At 44.6% G+C, this 22,486-nt stretch overlaps 1 protein-coding gene across 2 annotated transcripts in view; it reads left to right on the forward strand.

Annotated features, from left to right (window-relative positions):
* WT1 (WT1 transcription factor) overlaps window positions 1-22,049 on the forward strand; it is a 43,277-nt gene extending 21,228 nt beyond the window's left edge. Inside the window, exons 6-10 of one of the 2 annotated variants that reach the window (XM_054586231.1) lie at window positions 11,895-11,991; window positions 15,020-15,170; window positions 18,424-18,513; window positions 19,094-19,177; window positions 21,594-22,049. In XM_054586231.1, the coding sequence (XP_054442206.1) occupies window positions 11,895-11,991; window positions 15,020-15,170; window positions 18,424-18,513; window positions 19,094-19,177; window positions 21,594-21,715 (544 nt within the window). In that variant the 3' untranslated portion in view covers window positions 21,716-22,049. Of the gene's footprint in view, window positions 1-11,894; window positions 11,992-15,019; window positions 15,171-18,423; window positions 18,514-19,093; window positions 19,187-21,593 lie in introns of both variants that reach the window. The other variant, XM_054586232.1, reaches the window with a different exon arrangement.
* Window positions 22,050-22,486: the final 437 nt, after the last annotated feature.

The following is a 22,486-nucleotide window of genomic DNA, read 5'->3' on the forward strand; positions in this document are numbered from 1 at the left end:
CCTATATAGAATTTCTTCCTTTTAAAGATTTTTAACACAATGCCTCTGGCCTCAATGTCTGTTTGAGAGTGCGATTCCTTTGGGTGTATTACAGGTTTTTCTTTGTTCCTTCACTATGAATTACTTTGTTGTGTTACTAACATCAGTGTAGAGGGTTAGGGCCTGCAGAGAAGATTGCTATGCACACAGCCTTCATTCCTACAACCCCCCATTTCAGCTGGAGAAGCTGAATGGAGAGCTCTGTATTTGATGCTGGGGTTTTAGGGAGGGCATTTTTTAATGCAACTGATCATGGTTGAGTAAATTTTTCTGTTTCAAGAATGTGTGAGCAGGCTGGGAGGGAGCCTTTGGGAACCCAGCATGAAAAAACCCTGTTTCACCTTTCCTGTGTGAAATGCAGGGCTCATCTATCATGTGGATTTGGGACACCCATTCTTGGGGTAGAGCTAGCAGCAGTCTCTGGCCATAGAGCAAAGCACGGAGGATATGGAATCCAGTGGATTAGATAAAATTGGGATTTTGAAGAACTAGCACTGCAATGTCAGACCATGTGTAAGGGGTGATCCACATACTTCTTATATGGTCTGATGAGGTGATCTATGAGAGTGTGAGTTCCTATGTGTGTATGTGTTGAAGCAGGAGGAGAAGTTATGCCTAAAAATACTCTTGGCCCTGGCTGGGTAGCTCAGTTGGTTACAGCATCATCTCGATATACCAAGGTTGCGGGTTCAATTTCCCATCAGGGCACTTGCAAGACAAAACCAATGGATGCATATGAATATATAAATAAGTGGAGCAACAGATCTCTCTCTCTACCCCCCTAAAAATCAATAAATAAAAATTTTTAAAAAACATATTCTTCCAAATAGTACGGTCTAGTAAACATTTTGGCTATTTTTGGATTATGTTCTCCCCAAACTGTTTTGAGAAACTGGATTTAAAATATCTCAGCTCTGCTCTGAGTGTGAAATAAGAGGAAAAAGTTCGGTTGGAGGAGGTTTATGTACCATTTCAATGGTGAGGATGGCTTGGTGGTTCATAAGGGCTGATTTATACAAGCATTTGTCAGGCCATTAACCATTCAGCCTGTGCCCCCTATTTAATAGTGGCCAATGACTAGGCTGCATGGGAAGTGGAGACATATGAGCTGTAACTATAAAGAAACTTTCAGAAGAGGAATATAAACTAGGTTTTAGAAATAATAGGATGGCTGGGACAAGTGGACATCTTCCCGAAGGCAGTACTTTGAAGGGACCAGTACTCATTTACAGGTATCCTGTTTTGGTGCATTTGCTGAAAATATAAATCCAGTTACCTTTAGATAACTATTAGATTACATATTAATCTGGACTTTTTCTATGGAAAGTGGCAGAACCCCAGTTGTAACTGGCATACAGAGGAGACCTTTAGCAGCTTAGTGTATTGTATTCATAAACCCCATGTCTGGATTCAGAGGTTCAGATAGTGTCATTAGAATAATTTCATTGTCTCTTGTCTCCCTTTTTCTCTGTGCTGGCTGCTGTCTCAGGCAGGCTGTCTCTATTGAGGCAAAAACAGCTCATGGAGGAGGCCTCTCTGATGGTTCTTCTCCAGCAAAAGACTCAGGGAAGGCTCTGATTGGCCTGGATTGGGTCATGTGGCTAGAGAATGCAGTGATCTGATTGATCTGACTGGGGATGTACTCACCCCTGGAGCCTGAGGGTGGAATTAGAGAGAGGTGGTTCCCTGACAGGAAAAAAGGGTTGTGTTATCAGAGGAAGGTGGAATGGATGTGGAGTGGCCAAAGCCAGAGATACTCAATAATTTAAGAAGTCAGAGTTAGTGAAAGGGGGGGGCGGATCCCCTTCCCCTCTAGATATGTGACGATGGATGCCATAGAGAGAAATGAGACTTGGATAGAAAATAAAGGAAGGATGGAGTGAAGGTAAAGCCTTTTTTCTAATGCCCATTGGAAGACTGTTCATTAAAAAAATATAATAGAATTATTACCATTGTGCAATTTTTAATTCAAATAGACACAAAATATATTTTTTTGTTAAAGTAAAAAAATGCATAGTTTTCTGGACATCTGAACTGAAATGAAACACCTGCAGGCAGGAGGAAGGTAAATTTTTAAGTAAAAAAATAGATGATTCTTTTCTGTAGACTACACTTCTGGGGAAATTTTATACCTATGAATCATCAGATTATAGGCATTACATGTTTTCTTTTAACTCAATCAAATTTAAATTGGTTGTTGTGTTTTTAGGTTCTACTTTTGGTGCTGAAATAAGGAAAGAAATTTCAACCTTTTTTGCCCTTTCCCTTTATATTCTTAGGAGCAGATTAATCTTTTGGTTTTTACTATATCATTGATTTGTTACATTCCCACTGTAAAAGATTAAATTACACAGACACAGGAAAGAGAATGACTAAATGGCATTGCTGATAATATTTGTGCAGAATTTTGAATTTTATTTGAATATTGCCCTTAGCTTATTACACTCGGGCAAAGAATAAATTAACATTCATGTTGAACTAGAGGTAACTGTGCTAGGTTGCCACCAGCTCTGAATATGTGCAAAAGGATAATCTATTACCTATTCATTTCTCCAAGGTGGGTCTTATAAATGGATATGAAAGTGAGCTTTGAAATTACTCTGGCTACAGGGAAATTATATATTTTCATTCACTAAATCTTTAACCCTAAGCATTGTTGTGTGACCACTCAGGCTTCTTAAGGGAAGCTCCTGGTTCTTTTGGGCCCTGAGTCCTTGAGGGCCCAAAGTCTGATGGTCTCTGGCTCATCCTTGTGTATGGTGAGCATTTGTGCAGAGGTTTCTTGTTTTGTTGGTTTTGGTTTATTTTGTTGGTTGTCCCCTCCCAAGCCTCTTTTATATGTAACTGTCCTTCCCACCTTCTCCTTCTCTTGTGTTCTCCTCTCTTTATTTGTGGGAGATAGCAGGTCAATTGGTCAGTAGGATATCTCAGAGTCTGGATTTGGCAGATTGCCTCCTCTTAGACTTTTAACTTTGGGCTCCATCTATCTTCTGTGTTTTCTATATGCAGGTAGTTAAATCTAGAGGCTTGATTAGATTTGAATCTTTTTGTTTCTTTTTTGACAAGAGTAATTGAAGAGTGGTGGTGTGTTCAGCCTCATCTCAAAGCACAATTTCTTAACGTGGTTTTCCATTGCTCACGTCCCTCCAAAGCAGCATATTAGACAGGTGTGATAGTTCTCCAGGGTTGCAGCGAAGTGTATTTCCAGCACCAAAAGGAATTAGGCACTTAAGTGTCTCATATATGAGCCCCACTATCAAGAATAGAGAGAAAAGAGGGGTTGATGGGTAAATTCTTTTTTTTTTTTTTTGAAATACAAGAGTTCAAAGTTTTCCCAGGTGCTTTTCTTCAATTTGATAAACTCTCCAGAGGTGAGAAGACAGAGGTGAAGATAAGGGGTTGCCCCACTGGCCCGTGACAAGGGAAATGAGGAATGGGAAATGACAGTGAAAAGAGAAAAGACAGGCCAAGGGTTTTCCTTTTTTAATATTAATATCAAATACTGTTTTCAAATTGCTTTTTTTTACCTCTTTCTTTCTTTCTTTCTTTCTTTCTTTCTTTCTTTCTTTCTTTCTTTCTTTCTTTCTTTCTTTCTTTCTCTCCCCACCCCCACCTCTTCTGTTGATAAGGGATTTCAGGGAAGCTCTGGTTTTCCTCATCTGTAAAATCTCAATTCTTTTTTATTAATCTTCTTGTGCCTGTGGAATATCAAAATTAATCATTTCTCAAGAAGCTACTCTTCAAACATTGTTTTTTTCTGGGCCAAACCTCAATGTACAAGTTTTTAGCCTGAAGAAGGCTCATAATTTGTGTTATATGAGGAACATTTTTCTCTTTTTGCAAACTTTCTAAGAACAAGTGATTATCCATTTTAAAGCTGTCTAGTAAAAGCATACTTTCTCAGGATACATTTTTATACATTACAAAGCCGTTTAGGAAAATGTGCAGTCCACGCCCAACCCCAGAAATGAAGTCCTGGGACAAGGAGTATGCGTTTGCTTAGTTTATTTTCCCAGTTAGTTAGAAAGAAAAAAAAAAAAAAGATTTGTGCTCAGTTTTGACTGCTCTTCCACACGTAAGCAGACCACTTCCATCAGTGTCTCACACTTTCTTTATACCAAATGAATATTGAGCCTCAGAACAGAGGAGGAAGTGTACTGAAGTGTGAATATTTTGAACTGGCCCCTCATTGCTCCCACTCTTATTCCACTTCCACTACATTTTAAAACACTTAAACAAGCTTCATTTCATTCACGCCCTTGGAGGAAAGAGCTGGGAATCATTCAAATGTCATGATGATAGACGTGAACCCAGGATGGGTTTTATCACCAGACTTGGGCCTCTAGTTCGGAAGGAAGAAGAGCTGAGCTGACCTGCGCTCCAACCCCATTTCTACCACTTGGCATCTCTCTGACTTTGTGCATAGAACTCAATCTCTCCTTAGACCTCAGTATTCTTTGCAGTAAAATGGAGGAGAACACCAGTGAGTAATGGTTAACATTTACTGAGGGCGTGCCCTGTACTGAGCTTTACTTACTCATTTCAGTAGATTCGGTGAGGGTCTGATGAGGGTAGGGAAGGGGCTGTTTTTCTAATTTTACACGAAGCTACAGTCAGGGGAAGTTTTTATTTGCCTCAGGTATTATACCTTAATGACTCTTAGGGTTGTGCTGAGGATAGAAACTATACATTTTATAGCTCTCAAATCATCAGGCTTGTAAGAAGCATGCAAGAAATAACTTTGGTGATTGTTGGTCACGTATTACATATAATCATTGAGCTGAACATTTTGTTGGGATAAGGCTACTGAGTGATATTAAACTTTTACTCCCTCATATAGCTTACCTCTTTGATTTTCAAACTATGAAATAGGTTATTAGATTCACTTTACAGATAATGAGAGGTGTAAGTGATTCACCCATGACCACAGAGCAAATAAATGGTAGAAGTGGGCCTGGATACAGGCCTTCAGGTGAGGAACCCGTTTTTGTGGACTAGTCTTTCAGATTAATCTGGAGAGAAAGGATCCAGATTGATTGAAGTCTTTCAGATGTATCTGTAAGAAACCGAATAAATCCAGTTCCCTTAGTATGATGACTTGAATAATGACCCCTAAGGATATCCAGGTCCTAATTCCTGGAACCTGCAAATCTTGCCTTATGTAGCAAAAGACATTTTGCATATGAGATTAAGTTAAGGATCTTGAGATGGGGAGATTATTCTGTATTATCTTGGTGAGCCCTAAAAGTATTATCTTCCTAAGAGGAAGGCAGAGGGAGGTTTGATTTCAGGTGAGTAGCAGGAGACATGGCAAAGGAAGCCAGAGGTCAGAGTGATGCAAAGAAGAGGCCAAAGGATGCAGGTGAATTCTGGAAGCTGAAGAAAGCAAAGGAAGATTCTCCCCTCAGGCTTCAGAGGAATACAGGCCTGCCAACACCTTGACTCTAGCACAGTGAGGCTGATGTTAGACTTCTCATCTCCAGAAATGTGAGGGAATAAATTTGTGTTGTTTTAAGCCATCAGATTTGCAGTAATTTGTAACAGGAGCTGAAGGAAACATGCACTTGCATGAGCTGCATGGCAAATACAGTTTTCTTACTGTAACTTCCATGCTTAAATCTCCTTTCAAGTGGGCAGCGAAGTTTAGAGGTAAACCACTGAAACTTAGAGGTAAACCTGTAGATGATAACTTCTGGAATTTTCTCTAACAACGCTGGCCATTCCTGCTGTTCTAGTATAGCATCCTTTTAAGCTTTCTAGGGTTTGGAAGGTTCTAGTAGTCAGTTTTAAGAATCTGGCACTTTCCCACCTCTACTTTGTTGCCATGTGAGAGGAAACAATGGAGTCAAGATGGAATTTTCCGGTTTGCAGCTTAAACTTCACTGCCCAACCTTTAAAGCAGAGGTTGCAAATTGGTGACCTTTCGGTAAAGGATATTCTGTATGACCTGACAATGATTCTATCAATTTTCAATTATTTGCCAGAATTTAAAACTCAGGAAATTTTTCTTGGAGAATGGAAAGATCTGAAAATGCTGGTTCATAATTATCAACAGTACTTGGCTGGTAAACCAAGTCCTGGTTACATCCTTTGGATGGTTCGTAGGGTGGCCAGGGTGGCTGTCCCTGTCAGTTCAGTGCCATCTTGCTCTCCAGGGCCTTCTTCATTTAGTTTTCTCACTTACCTGGTCCCGGTAGGTTTATCTGAGTTTGTTGCTCTGCTTTTAAGAAAAAAGGGCCAAAAGCATATTCTGACCAGTGTAACAAAGACAAAATTATTTTGCCCCTTGACCAATAATCTGGAAATTCATGGAGAATAAGAGGTGACAAGAGAGTTAAGACAGGTAAATGTCTTAGTTTGCAAGTAGGAAAAACAACAACAACAGTGACTTCTGGAAAGCGAAGAGCAGTGAGGTTAGCTTGAATTCTTGGGGAAGGTATTAAGCCAGAACTTTGGGAGCATGTAGGAAAGAAAACAATCATTAGGAACTAAAGTATGTTAACCACATACAAGGCAATGTTCAGGTCTATTTCTTTTTGTGGTGAAATTACTAGTCTCGTAGTGGAAGGCCACTCGTATGGTGGGTCTTTATCGCAAAAAGACATTTGATAGTTACTTTCAATGTTCTTGTGGGCAAGATAGGGAATTATGAGCTGAATACTTGAATGAATGACCTGTGCTTAGTTGAACAACAAAATCGAAGAGGCAGTCTTAAGCATATTTATTGAGCTGCAAGTGATTTTCAGTGCAGCGCTCTGCGGCAGGCAGGGAGAAGCAGCCACGTTCCTCTGAGCCTCCTTCCCCATCGCTTCAGCTGCCGGCACCAGGCCCACGGGCCCTTCTCTTACCCACAGCTGCCCTCATTCCCTCTCGCTGTAAATCTCTGTGATCTCCCTGATGATCTTGGCCAAGGAGTCATCAAATCTCTCTTCCCTGTCATTCTGTCAGTCAGGTATCTTATCTGTCAAAGAGAAGTTTATTAGGCAAGAAAATGGAAAACCGTGAAAACATTTTATAAAGCTCCAATTTCTTACGAAAGTCCAGCCTTATTCAGTCTTGCATCATGTGTCTTCTTGTGCATAGTGCTGGGATTCCTTTACTTTCCTTCTCATTATCTGAGTTTAAAGCCACTATATGCGTTTCTACCTTAAGGGAGATCTGGGTCTCATAGTTGCTTGGTCAGTGGGATTCACACTCTGCTCTAGGACCTTCTTTCTGATAGCAGCTCCGTGAGTGGTAACACCCTTGTCTCTGGGTCAAGATGAATTTTTACCCCACAACTGTCCAGGGCTCTGTGATTCCTTTATTTGTAAGGTGCATGTTTGGCTTCAGAAATCTCTTCATTAAGCTGATAGCTCCTTGCCCTTCTTTGAGGGCCTTATGGCTCTAGACCTCTAGAAATCCTACCCTCACTCCTATTTGACTGATCCACAGCATAGTAAGTGGAAGTTTTTAAGGCTGGTCTCTCTATGGGAAATGCTTGGCTTCACTTGACCATCTAAGCTAGCAGCTGGGTCTTACAGTGGCTGTTGTTCCAATGGCAGCCACCATCTCCCTGAGCATCTCTGTCTCAGGCTAACTCCTGCCGATGGCTTATGCTCTGTTGGACTAGACTCCATACAAATGACCAGGTTCTTTATGATGTCTTCCCTCCAGTTGTCCTTGGAGAAACCGTGTAGAAACCTATCACCTCTTGAATACCAGAGAACAAGTATACATATTGTAAATACAGTAGTTCCCAACGAAAGCAGAGAGGCTCCTTTCCTCTTATGAAAACAGAAAAGCTGCTTTTCAGATGTAGAGATAACATGAAGCAGGAATGAAAGCAAATGTTTGGAAGCCAGATCAAGGGTCAAAAGGATTTAAGCAGGTGCGAATAACTTGCTAAAAGAAATAGAATGGAGTTTGAAGGATATATGTGTAGTCCTGAATTGCAGCTTTAAAAAAAATTGTGCCTTGCCCTGACCAGTGTGGCTCAGTTGATTGGGTGTCATCCTGCAAAGCAAAATGTCACAGGTTCGATTCCTGGTCAGCGCATATACCTGCACTGTGCATTGCAGGTTCGGTCTCTGTCAGGATGTGTGCAAGAGGCAGCTGATCAATTGTTTCTCTCTCACATTGGTCTTTCTCTCCCTTCCCTGCTCTCTAAAAATAAATAAATAAAATCTGTAAAATAATCATGTCTTCAAGGCTCAAGTTTGGAGATACGTGCAATTCATTCTGGGGCTAGGGTTGTAGTTGGAGATTTTATTTGACTGAGAATAATTTTTATTTGACTTAGCTGTGACCTCAGTGCTAAGAAGGGATATGCTCTTAGGTGCGTAAATAGCCGCACTCTGTCCAGACTGAGAAGGGAAGCCCGAGGGCCTTGGCCGAGGGATTCAGCCCTGGAAGCCTGTGGACCTAATGCATTGTATTGTGTTTGGTTAGCATATCGATTTTGCAAAATTTGGAACCGAACCTCTCTGGGTGAGGCATGTTCTCTCCAGTGTTGATCATTGATGTTAGTTACTTCCCTGGTTCTAAAGGCTTTTTTGTTTGTGGATGGTTCTCTCTTCCCCACTCGTTTATAGAAATAATCTTCTGGGGCCCAGGGACCCATCCTAAGCCCACACTTTGAGAGGCACTTAATAAAATGAAGAGGATCAAGAAGAGGAGGATCCAGCTAGTAAAGGACTTTAATAACAGTGGGCAGAAGCACAGTTCAGTAGCCTGGAGAGCTGTCTTCAAATACCTAAAAGATTGTCACATGGAAGAGGAGTTAGATTCAGCCCATCTCATGGAACATTTATGGACTATGCACCTTTTACTTCAGTCACTATATTGAGAGGATACATAGAGGAGCAAGTTGGTCTCTGTCCTCAAGGCCAAGTTTACTGTAGAGTGGAGGAGATAACACAGAGATGGCTGTAAAATAGTAATGCTAATTCTATGGTTCTTCAGAAGACAGAAACAGAGAGGTTGATTTAAGGTTGGTTTAGAAAGGCTCCTTCTAACAACAAAAACTTTCCCCAAATAGAATGGGCTGCCTTGACAACCTGTTACCAGTCATATTGTTCAACTGTTGGGGATGAGCTGGAGGAGCCTTGAACGTCTATTGGAATAGACGACTTTTCTACCTCTCTCAGTATATGGTTCCAAGACCCTAACTTGCTGTCCTTTACTCATCTAGGGAGAGTTGTCACCGAGCCCACTGGTTGTACTCGGTGTCCTGCGCAGACCACACAGGAAAGAGCAGTTAGTTGCAGGGTTTCTGCAGTGTGGAACTGCACTGTGTGTTTGTCTTCCGTAGACGTAAGAGCCAGTAGGCAGGGTCCAGCTGTCTTTCTTATTCATGGAGCTGGTAGAAGAGTCTAGTGGCATATTTGGCAGATACAATCTTGTTGCTGGTTGCTTCTTTTGTTTGTTGGCTTGCATCTGGCTGTGAGGATCATATCATTCCTATTGAGTGTCACAACACTTTGTTTCCTGGGACAAATATCCTGAGTAACATCTACTTCCTGTGCCCTCCATCCTCCAGAAACCCAGAAACATCCAGAGATCAGCTGCTAAGGCAGGCGATTCCTAACTCTTCCCCTTTGATGACAGAACTTTAAGATAATTTGCATTTCTTTTGCTGTATCCCTAGAGACCCCCCAGCCCTAGGAAATATATAAGTCACATTTTGGCTGCACGCAGAAGGCTAAACCAAGCAAAGACAGCATCTCTTCACAGCCTTTGAGGAAAAGTCTTCTGGCAGCAGCATCCTTGTCCTGTCCTCTTTCTGCTACCCCATCGCCATTGTCATCAGCTCTCACTTCCCCAGCTGTCTGTGTAATTGTCAGGAACGCAGACACGGCCTCTTTTTCTTGGCAAGCACATTCTAAGGTTCAGAAAGGCAGATGCTATCTGGATTTGGCCTGTCTTTCCAATTTTTGCGTGTTTGACCCTGGTTCAGCTCTTTGGGACATTTCCTTCCAGAAATGTCAAAAACCACCTGAAAGATGTGCAAACAAGGTGTGTGCAGTAGGTTAAGGGGAGCACACTGCCACCCACCTCCCCAGCCTGCTGTCGTTGCTCTGTGCAAAGGAGACAGACAGCCCTTTCTCAAAAGCTTGGAGCCAGAACGAATGTGAACCCCTACAGCTGCTGTGGCCGCAGGGTGCGTGGACATGTGAGCCGTCCTGGCAGACGCTCTTCCCTTCCAGGAATCCTTTCCCCTGGGAGAGCGAGAGTTGAGCCGGCCCCAGGCTTTCCCCACACCTTTGGATAGAGGGGGCTCATTGGCCTCGCTATGTGCCTCCTGCACTAGGGCCCCTGGAATCTCTAGAGTAGCAGACAGAGCGGGGAGGTTCTCAGTCCTGACAGCCAGCTCATTGCACCTCCAGGCTTAAAAAAATGCCGGTGTGTGGACCCCATTCCCCAGGGGGTAATTTTTTAAAAGCAGCTTTACAAGTTTCATATAGCATACAGTTCACTCATTTGGAATATATAATTCAATAGTTTTAGTATAATCAGAGTTGTACGACTTTTACCACAGGTGGAGAACATTCTGAGCGGTCACTGTCCATTTCTCTCCAGCTTCCCCAGCCCTAGCCGGCCAACCATTAATCTACTTTCTCTCTGTATAATTTTGCCTGTTCTGGACATTTTGTATATATGGAATCACACAATAGGTGGTCCTTTGTGACTGACCTCTTTCACTTCATATAAGGTTTTCAAGGTTTGTCCACATTATCATGTGTCAGTATTTCATTCCTTTTTATGCCCAAATAATATTCCATTTTATGAATATACTGTAGCTTGTTTACCTTCTCACGAGCTGATGGACATTTGGGTTGACTCCATGTTTTGGCTAGGAGGAGGAAGCGCTGCTCGTAAACAACGGGCACAAGTTTTTGTGTAAACATGTGATTCGTTTCTCCTGGGGATACACATGGAAGCGGAATACCTGGGTCATATGGTAACTTTATGTCTAACCTTTTGAGGAACTGCCAGGCATTTTCCAAAGCAGCTGCACCATTTCACAGAGGAATTCCATAAAAGCTCTCCATGGTGATTCTAGATGTGATTATAATGTGCTGCCCATGTGGATAAGAACCCTTACTCTGCCTGATTTGGAAGTAAAATAACTGCAGAGCAGATACCAACTTTCTCCTGAAGGAGAGAATACGTTTAGAGCAGAACACGCGCCCCTTCCAAATGGTTGTTTTCAACATTTCACATCCCTCAGCTGTCACTAGTAGTCCAAGGTTAACCTGAGCCTCGACTAGGCTGAGTCTGATGCTGGAGGAAGATTATCCAGTGTCCTCCTTTGGCACGAGTTGGTTGCAAAGAGTTAAGTTGATCTGGAAAACTGATCTGTAGGTTAAGTGGAGCAGGGCCACAGACGTGTAACCACTTCTGAGGATGTGACATCTCTCCCTGTGTCATCACTTTCTTGGTGCTATCTGGTAAAAACTGAGTCATGAGGTGCTGACAAACATCCATTGCACTTGATGTGAACTTAAGGCATCTGCTCATTCCTGAGATAGTTGCAGCTGTCAGCCCTGCCATCTAGACGGTAAACAACTTGCCGGGGATGAACTCCTGCCACTGTGACTTCTCCTGGCGCGTCTGAGAGAGGGATAGCCCCAGACGGCGCAGTGTGTCTGTGAGCATCTGAGCACGAGAGAGCGCTGGGTGGCGGTGAGGCCAGGACTGAGCAGCCTGGCCTTTCACAAAAGCCTCCTTCCAAAGCAGCCCCAATGGAGGGAGGCAAAAACCAGCCGTTGCCCTGGGAGCTTGTTAGAACATTCCTGCTGCTGCAGATGCCCATTTCCAAATGGCGCCCATGGGCCCACCTGAGCCTCATTCTCTCTCCTTTGTGTTTGCAGCCACGGCACGGGGTATGAGAGCGATAACCACACCACGCCCATCCTCTGTGGTGCCCAGTACAGAATACACACCCACGGCGTCTTCAGGGGCATTCAGGTGAGTACTCGGGGTCCCAGCTGCAAGTGGGCTTCACGGCCTCCTTCCCTTCACAGCGCCCGCTCACGTCCTTGCTGATGGCCGTTTGACCCTGGCAAGTCTGTTCCCGTTGTATGCCCCTGTGACAGCAGGGACCCCTCCTCTTCCACAGGGCACTAGGGCAGCCTCCTCCTGCCCGGAGGTCAGTGTGAAAGGGGCTGCCTCCCTGGCTCCGCCAGGGTACTTCCTGCAGAATTCCATCCTGTCCTTTTTCCACCGTTTAATTCACCTTCTCCATGGTGGGTTGCACGGCTCCCATGTTTGGGCCTCAATGGGCTTAAATTAATGACTTGCTTTTGACTTGTAAGAAGACTTAGTCTGCGTTGTAGAGCACTCAAAGGTAGATTCTCTCTTGCCAGGTGTTGCTCATAATAACAATAACATTGATAGTAATAACAATACCGCCTATGGCTGGGCACTTTCTGTATGCCAGGTGTTGTGTTTTAAGTTTTTTAAAATGTCCATGTATAAAACTTAACACTTAACAGGCCATTTTGAATCCTGATTGTCCACACTTTAATAAAAATCAACTTAATAAAATTTAATAAAAAATTCACTTAATATTTTTACAGCACTGTTGAGTTTAAGGAAAAATTGTGCGGAAAGTAAAGAGGGTTCCCATACCCTCCCTTTCTCCCCCTTCTCCCCCCAGGTAGGCTCCTCTGTTATTAACATCTTGCTTTGGTGCGGGCATTTGTTACAATGGATGAGCCAATAGTGACACATTATTGTTAACTATTATCCACAGGTTACATTAGGGTTCACTTTTTGTGTTGGGTAGTTCTGTGGGTTTTGTTAAATGCAAAATGCCATGTATCTACCATTAGAATATCATACAAGATAGTTTCACTGCCTAAAAATGCCCTGTGCTCTACCTGCTCATCCCTTCCCCTCACTCTTCTTCCCCTGCCCCCACAACCAGTGATCTTTTTATCGTCTCTCCTTTGTTTTGCCTTTCCCCAGAGTGTCATATAATTAGAATCACACTCTATGTAGCCTTTTCAGAGCGGCTCCTTTCATGTAGTAAGATGCATTTAAGCTTCTTCCATGTCTGTACATTGACTTTCCCTCCCGTTTAATCCTGAGCACACCTTTATGAGGTAGGCACTATTCTTAGCTCCATGTTATTATAGCTAAGAGAACTGAAGTCTGGAGAAGACAAGGGACTTGTCCACAACCACATCTTTAGTAAGAGGTGGAGTGGAGACTTACAGCAGATCTTGTCTGACTCCAGAAACCCTGGTTTTAACCACCATTCTGTACTGCCTCATAGGGAGACAGAAGGCTGTGAACTGTTTGGGGGAGCAGTCTCCGAGGAGAGTGAAGAAAGTGAAGTGAAAGGGTAAACCTTTTACAGAATCGGGGTAACTCAGTGAAGGTCACCTCCGCAGAGCCTTTGGGCGGTCAGAGCCACACACAGTTCCCAAGGACCTGCATTTGTAACTTTTGGATGTGACTCAGTGGCTGCAACATGAGTAACAGCGGTGATACTTTCCCCAGACTAGTCAGGACCCTAGACGTCAGTTGTGTGTGTGTGCTAGGCCCCCACGTGATGCGTAGGGTAAGTAGCTCCGAGATGTTCTGATTCATGTTTCCAGAAGTATCCTGGTGATAGAACAGAGTGTTCCCTCACCTCAGGCCTTCCAGTGGTGGGAACAAAGGTAAGGGCTGTAGGGATATGGGAATATGATGGAAGCCCAGAGAGAGTCACCCCGCCCCTCCTCCAACAAATGCCATCAGAATCCTCCATCAGGACCACCGACAACTCCTCTGGCGTGAACTACAGGAAATGAAAACATGTTCTTTTTGCCTCCCTTTCCCCCAAGCCCAGTTTGTCAGCCTACCTGCCGTGGCCTCTGATGGGCTCCAGGCCACTCGTTCCCTCCTGGAGCCCACCAGCCAAATGCAGCCGGCTCGCCACTTAAATTTCTGTCACCATTCGCCTTGAGGCCTATGGCCTATCAACAGCCAAGTTGCATGTCACTGCAGTTCTCTTTCTTCAAAATGGAAGATCTCACAGTGCAAGGCAGTGTGGGAAAAAAGTAGAACACAGGCATGGGGTGGTGTGGAAAATGCACGGGGCACAGAATGGGTGAAGTTCAGAAGTATTTCTGGATCTTAAAACATGGAGGTGCTCTTTGGCCTCCCCTTGCACGTCTGTAAGAGAATGAGGAGGCTGCAGCCGCCCCTCTGGCACCTGCACTGCTCCCGTCTGTGACTTACTGATCCTGAGGGCAGGAAGGGGAGCTTGCCTCGTCATTCCCCTCCAGCTCTTTGTAACGAAGGGCGGACCGTATACATACTCACGCTCACAAGGTAAAGGGGGTCAACAAAATGCCCTGTGCGGTTGTGTACAGTGCACGGAAGACAGACCCAGTGCTTTCTGGTGCTGTTGTTAAAGGGTTGCACTGGCTACACGGGGCCTCTGGAGCACTCAGCTGCCCTTCACAGACAGAACCTCCAAATCTCACAGGCTTCTTCTTTACTCATATGTGGAAAGTCTCGTTAGTTTGGGGTTCATCTAGTATCCTGCATGTCTCTCTCATAAAGACTTCCCCACCCACTTCAGAGTGGGGCTCCGGTCACATGGCCAGGTGTCTGAGGGGAGGGAATGGACTAGAACCTGGAACCTTGGACTCCCAAGCCTCACTCCATCAGGTGCAGAAGCTGAGACACAGGATGGGTTGGGAGGTCTTCCTGTCACTAGCATTTCTTTTCCAGATACTCGGATCAAGGACCCCAAACAGACTTTAATGACTGGTTCTGGTGGATCAGTAGGGATGACGTTACATCACTGCATTGTAACGTGTCCTGATCCATCATCTATTAGCGATGTCTGCTGCGGCGTCTGGTGTGTGGAGGAGATGATTTTAGGTGTCATATCTGCCGTCCCTTCTTTGGGTGTATGCCAGTGCTCACTTTCCCTTGGATGGACGTGCACGTTCACATGTGGCTTAAAGCTTCCATTTCTCTTACACTCTGCTTGTAGGACGTGCGGCGTGTGCCCGGAGTAGCCCCAACGCTCGTCCGGTCAGCATCTGAGACCAGTGAGAAACGCCCCTTCATGTGTGCTTACCCGGGCTGCAATAAGAGATATTTTAAGCTGTCTCACTTACAGATGCACAGCCGGAAGCACACTGGTGAGTGTGTCTGCCGTCCAGCCTTGGTTCTGGAGGCCTTTGGGCAGGGGTGGCTCCCGAGCTCTGGCTCCTGGTTCTCGCACTGCGAAGGACGCATGTGATTCCAGGGGTGGAAAGGAGGCATTACTTTGAAAGGTCTGGCATAGGTGATCGAAAAAGGCCACAAGGCCGTTTTGTGTCCTGACTGTCCATGCGTTAATAAAGAAATCAGTCCATTGTCTTCAGGAAGGGCAGAGCAGAGTGGTGGGAAGAGAACTGTCAGAATTAAGGAGCCTTGTGTTGGAATACTGGCTTCATCACCAAGTGCGGAGCCCTAGAGCAAGTTACTTAACCTCTCTTTGAATTTCATTTGCTTAATGTGACAAATGGGTAATGCCTACCTTATAGAGTTGTTAGGACCGGATTAAAATTTAAAATTGAATTAAAGGAGTTAGAGGTATGAAGCACCTAGTGCAGTACTCTATGTCACTAGGTCTGAATAAATGCTAGCATTATTATTAGAATACTAGTAGCATCTCTAAAGAGAGAGGGACATGCTTGAGCGTTCTGTAATCAGATGATTTTGAGAGTTTGATGGGCACAGTTATCCTAAGATTAGGAAGAGATGGTCCGAAGAAACACTTAACTACCTGGGTTAATAATAACCAACCAGATGAGAACAGGAAGGTGGATTGTAGGTTTTACTTTTGTTTTCAATCTAAAAAAAAAAAAAAGACAAGACAGTGATTTTTGATGATGTGGATTTTCCCACAGGCCACAGTCTGGGGAAGACGATTGGCCTTGTCTGGTGGTTGGCCACCTGGACTGTGAACAGCCGTTTCACAAATGCTTGCCCTTGGCCTGTGGGCACTGGGCGGGAGTGAGGTGGGGTCTCCCCTCTAGGGAAACAGTGGGAAGCTCAGACTTTCCCATAGGGCTTTGCGGCCATTCTTTGCACAATGGAAGGACAGCTTTGTTGTGACCGCCACCATGATTATTTTACTGCTGACTTTGCTTTGGGGAAGCTGGAGGAGAAAGTGACCTGCATTCAGGTCTCTTGACCATTAGACTTTGCTGTCATTGCATCTCGATGATGTATTTCTGGCATAAACCCGACTGGGCACTCAGTAGGCTATTTGCTTTCAGGCTAAAGATGAGCAAACCGGTGGTGTGTTCCATTTTTACATATTTCCCTAAATGGGATCACTTGGAAAGTAAATGACAATGTTATAAGGGAAATGTTAAAGTAAATTTCTGCCTGGAAAAATGCGAGGGAATACTGTACATTGAAGACAATATAGTTGTAGAAACTCTAAGTGGGAAAGAGACAGGGAAAAGAATGAAAGTCAGAGAGAAGACAACAGATAAGACAGCCAAGACTACCAGGCCCGCAGGAGCATTTAAGAAGCTCTTTCTTGCAGAAGGTGAGGAGGGCAGGCTGGTATGTAACAATCCTGTGGCCCCTTTCTTGAAAGAATGCAATTTTTAAAAAAATGTACTTATAATAATAGTGCAGGCTATTAAGTAATTTTATGTTAAATGCCTTCTATGTGCCAGGCTCTCCACATGCATTGTTTCATTTAATCCTCACACATAAAACAATTATCCGGTGAGTAGGGTACAGCGGAAGCAGGACTCAAACTCATGCCTTTTAATTCCCAAGTCACGAGCCCCCATCTCAAAGAGCTAACTGTCTGTTCTGGACCTAGGATATGCACAAGTGAAAAGGGGCCAAGAGAGTAAATGGTAATCTACGAAGCCGGAGGCTGGAGGGGTTGGGAAGAATTGTTCAGAGAGTATCAGTTTGAGCTAGGCTCCGGGTTTCTTGGAGGAGGAAGGGCTTGGGCTGACCATCAGGGTTGATAAGCTTGAGCTGAGGAAGGAAAACAGGAGCAGGGGCAGAAAGGCAGGGGGGAAAAAATGAAACCACATAGGGGTCTAGTCCTCTCCAGGTGGATGAGGTGAAGCATAAGTTACTGGGCTAAATACAAGTGGCAAGTTAAGGAGAGGCTCCTGCCCTTGGATTTTCTAGCCCATGGAGGAAGGTAGACACAGCCCACCAACCACATCAGACATTCTGTAATCAATTCAGGCATGAACGAAGGAAGGGCTTTCCATCTGAACATGAAGGTTCCAGAGAGACATCACAGAGGATCAGGCATCTGTGAGGAATGTGCAGCAGACTTTTTTGCTGGACAGGAATGTGGAGACAGTGACCAAGTGCGTTTAGTATGAGCAAAGTGCAAGGCAGAGATTTCGGGAATGATGAGCTCTGATATAGCAGGAATACAGATGAATCAGGGAAATAGAGGAGATTCTGTGGCTGGAAAGGTACCTAGGGATTGCCCTGCAATGGAAAGACCCTGCTGAGCCCGGGATGGCGCGCTCCCCATCCCAGAATGCTGGTGACTCAGAATTCTCATAAGAAGGTGGAAATGCCCGAGGTCGCTTAGTGCACTCCTGCGGCTCAGTTCCCAGGACTTGGCTGAACTTTCTCAAGCGAGGACAGGGTGGGGCTTCTTCATTCCGCGGATGAGATTGTGCAACCTCACTACTGACCTCTATCTGATAAAGGGAGAGCAAAAACTTTCTGAATGCTTTTGGCTCTTAGTTTAACTTGAGCATCTCACAGCCATGGAGCCGTTCATGCTTGACTCAGGAATGAGAAGTCAGTAGCAGAGAGCACCAAATCTTCAGGCCATAAAATATGAAACACTTATTTCACGGGGCTGGCTCCCAGGCACGTCCATCCTAGAATTCTGCCTCAGATTCAGTCTAGGACTTAAGACTTCTTTGGTTTGTTATTTGTGTAAATATTTTCTGCCAATGGTTTTTGAGCACTGCTTCTGTGCTAGGTGCTGGGCTAAGCCTTTATGCAGATGGTCTGGTTTATTCAGTTTATAAATTCTTGGAAGCTCTCAGATTATTGGCTCCATTTCACAATGAGGAAACGACACCTCACCCAGCACTTAAAGTGGCAGAGCTGCTTGTGACCCCAGTGTCAGACTTCAGAATCTGAGTTTGTGTTCCCTTCTAATTGGGAAGTGAAGGACCGTCCTTATTCACCTAACCCCTTACCTACACCCACTGTCCATGAGCTTATGTACCGGTGGGCCTTTACCCACATACGGCAGTTGGCAAATCTACCCTAACATGCCTCACCAAAGTGTCTCAGGCATTTTGGAATCCCTTCAGTCCCCCGAGGGGAGGTTACCTTTAATGCAATCTCCACTTCCAGTGTCATTTTCAAATGGAGTATGTGTCTTCCTCCAAGGTGAGAAACCATACCAGTGTGACTTCAAGGACTGTGAGCGAAGGTTTTCTCGTTCAGACCAGCTCAAAAGACACCAAAGGAGACACACAGGTTTGTAGGTTCACTTCTCATTGCTGGCAGTGTGTTCCTTTGGGTTACGGCTAATTTTGTGATTTTCTTTGTTAAACATGGATATGAGAGGGTCAGCCATTTGTTTCATTTTTTTTTTCAGTTTTTCCCCCCCCTAATCTCTGGGGGGGGTTTCATCTCTTAAAAAAGAAAAAGAGAAGCCTCCCACATTTATCATGCAAGCCATGGAACACCGAGATCCCACTAGCAACCTGCCAGTGATACACTGAGCATCAGTAAAGATCATTGGTGGTGGAGATCAGAATCCCATCTGTAGTGTGTGATTCTCTTTTTCAGTCTTAGACACAGCTGAGACCTTGGTCAGAAGCTGGACATCTGTGGTTAAGGCATAATTGTTTCCAAGACCACAAGCAGGTCTTCAAGGGTTATGCGCAGAACCGGGTGGTTCACGCTGGGCCTGGGGGAGATCCGAGGGTGAGGCAGGTGTTGCAGGTGCGGCTGGAAATGCCTGGCTCCTCTGGCTGCTGGGAAGCAGGCCTTGTGGGCCTCATGATGCCCCCACCTCGTTAGGGCTGTGGCTAGACCTTCTCTGTCCGTTTAGGTGTGAAACCATTCCAGTGTAAAACTTGTCAGCGAAAGTTCTCCCGGTCCGACCACCTGAAGACCCACACCAGGACTCATACAGGTAAAACAAGTGCGTAAACTTTTCTTCACATTTATTTTTCATTATTTTTTTATAACTACCGTTGAATGAAGTTGTTTATGATGAGAGAGACTGGAAAAGACTAGTGTGAAAGGATTCTAAACAGGTTTAGACTGAGAGGAGAGAAAGAACAGTACATGGCTATCTTTAAATAATAACATTGTTTAAGAAGGGGTGGGGCGTGGATACAGAGCAGAAGGGAGATGGGAAAAGAACCCTTCATGAGTGTCCAGAATAAAACGAAGAGATAAGTTAGGTCTCTCCTGTTCCCAATTTGTTGTATTTTTATCATTTAGCTCGATATGATAATCAGCCTTACAGAAGAACACCAGAAATTCTAACAAGCCAAAATCTAGCAAGCTAAACATTTATTCCCCTGAAAGTTCACATTTCACCGCACTATTTTCAGAGGCCTGAATCCTTTCTCTGCAAAAAGATAATGCCCCAGGAGCTGTCATGCTTTCTGCCAGACTCATATCAGCATGCAGATATTACTTTTTTAATACTAGTATAGAGAAAAGGAATAGGATATTTAAGGTTTTTACTTCCCTATAAGCTGGTGTGATTCATAATGAAAATAGTACCATCTTTGTTGTGTATCTTATAGCTTTGGAAGGAGAAACAACGCCTAGGTTATCTTTATCTTCACAACAGTCTTGTCAGAAGAGCAGGACAGGCATGTTTTAGAGATGAGGGAACTGAGGTGCATAGCGATTAAGTGACTTGTGTAAAGTCCCAAAGCTAGTAAGGAGCAAACCCAGTTTTATTTGCTCCCAGCCACCGTATCCCACTGCCTTCTTTGTTAGAGAAAGGCGTAGGGATTTGGGGTTCACCTCACAGCCCAGGGAGGAAAGAGAATGAAGAAGGCAGCCAAAGTCAGCAGGGCTGAATACCACTGATAGCCGGGGGAGAATGAAGACAACAGGAGACAAGGCTGAACATGGACACAGCTTTGGCGGCACTGCTGGAGGTGGGGGCCAGGGAGCAGGAGCCGGAGCAGGGAAGGCAGAGAAACAGCAGTGGGAGGTGACAGAAGGCATGATGTCATGAGCACCTGGATTCTCAACCCAAACAGGCTGCCCTTGTAGACAGAGACAAAGTACCTGTGCCCTAGAGTTGGGAGGAAGGGCAACGCGTTGGCCCTACTCAGGCGCTTTGGTGTTGCTTCTTTGCCTGAGCCCTGAGCTCATAATTTGGTGGGAAAGAATTTCCATTCCTTCTACCCCAAACCCCTACTTTGTGCATATCTGCACATGTGCAAAGTGACCTGTTATAAGCAGACTGTTTAACGCTATACTTGATTGCCTCCTGCCCCTATTCTGACCCTGGGATAACACTTCTCCTGGGACATTTCTCAGTGCTTGTCCTGACCAGTAGTTCTCAGAAAAGGCACAGTGGGACCAGTGATATCCTGAGAAGGTCCCCCAGGTGGTGCAACAGATTGGCTTCTGTGACATTTGTACTCAGCATGAAGTCACAGCCCTATTTCCATTATGGCTAGGCCCAGGAGGCGGGAGACAGAAAAGTGCATGGGCTTTGGAATTAGGTGGACCTGGATTTGAGTCTCGCCTGAGTCTGCCCTCCCCTATGTGTGGAGTGGGGATAACAGTGCTTCCCTTACCGAGGTGCTCTAAGGAGTTCATGAGGCAGGCGTATGTGTATGATGCCCAGCACAAGGCACGTGAGAAGTGCTAATTATCTTCCCTATACGAATGTGGCTTGAAAAGAACTTCAGAAGGCGCCTTAGATGGAGAAGGCTCGATCTTTTGGCAAGCTTGTTAAAAATCTCAATACCATGCCTCAGCTAGAATTTTCTGTGTAACAGGAATTATGCTTTGAGTAACACTTTAGGGAAAAAGATGCAAATACCATGCACACTAGTATCAGTGACTTGTTTAAAACTACACAGCCTGTCCACCATATCTCTACAGGCAGAGATAGTGAAGCTGCGGTCACAGCTGTACTGCTGGATGGTGGTTAATCAGTGATATCCAGGGTGATGGTCCTGAGACCTTGCAGCCAGTTAACGTCAAGTCCCTACTTAGCAAAGGGAAACGACGTACACAGTTCACAAAACAGCCTAATAGAAGAGGTTGAAACCAAATTTTCCCCCCATAATTGAATATGAATTACCTAGGTATTTCCATTCACAGTCTCCCATTTCCCTAGCCTTTTGGTTTAATATTTTATAATTTTTAATAGTATTTTAATCTGTTAGGCCTCCGCGGTGCTGCCATATCAAAGTTGCCTGTGAAATGAGCCTGGTGCGTTAGGTTAGGGCCAGAACAAAAGGGAGTTGGGAGTGGGTGCCGTGTGATGACTTAACTCGGGCTTTGGAGAGTTGAACTTACACCCACCTTTTCCACTGCAAGTATCTGACTGGCAATTGTGTCAACAGGTGAAAAGCCCTTCAGCTGTCGGTGGCCCAGTTGTCAGAAAAAGTTTGCCCGGTCAGACGAATTGGTCCGCCATCACAACATGCACCAGAGAAACATGACCAAACTCCAGCTGGCACTCTGAGAGGTCCAACCCGGAGACAGTTCTGTGTCCCAGGCAGGACAGTGTGGGAACTACTTCAAATATGACTTTGAAATTCCTCCTCACTCACCTCTCTAAGAAGGAAATGGCAGTTCATCTTCTTCATGCAGCTTCCAAGACAAGATGCGTGTACTACTGGATCCTACCGGCTTTGCCCGGAGAAGGTGGCCTCTGTTTTGCCAACCTGTAGTTGACTCACAAGGCCCTGGAGAAGTGGCTGACAGCGTCTGGTTCCTTAAAAGCCTGTCGCCGTTTGGTCTGGATTTTCCAGTGTAAGAAGAGCCATTGTTGATAATGTTCCCCCACCCTCTTCTTCTTTTACGCTCATTTTCAGTGGGAATGGAGTCATTGTACCATTTTCCATCATAGAATATTTATAGGCCAGGGCATGTGGATGTGTCTGCTAATGTAAACTTTGTCATGGTTTCCATTTACTAACAGCGACGGCAAGAAATAAATCAGAGAGCAAGGCCCTGGGGCGAGTCCTGTCCGACAGCCTAGAGGTTAGGCAGGCTGTACGCCACCAGGCAACTTTTAAAACTTATGTGTTTCAAGCAGTTGAGAAAAGAATCAGAACTAATCAGTACCTCTGTAGAGAAATCTCAAAGAATCTTACCCTTCAGTTAGTTCAATGTTAACATTAGCACAACGTTCTTAAGAAACCGTGCTTGAAGATCTGAGATTTTGGTTTTGTGTTTATTTTTGACTTTTTGAGTTGTAGTCATATGCATCTTCAGAGATGTACATATCTCC

Source organism: Pteronotus mesoamericanus, unplaced genomic scaffold (assembly GCF_021234165.1).
Source record: "Pteronotus mesoamericanus isolate MK-2021 breed Mesoamerican mustached bat unplaced genomic scaffold, CSHL_Meso_final contig_90, whole genome shotgun sequence".
Lineage (NCBI taxonomy): Eukaryota > Metazoa > Chordata > Mammalia > Chiroptera > Mormoopidae > Pteronotus > Pteronotus mesoamericanus.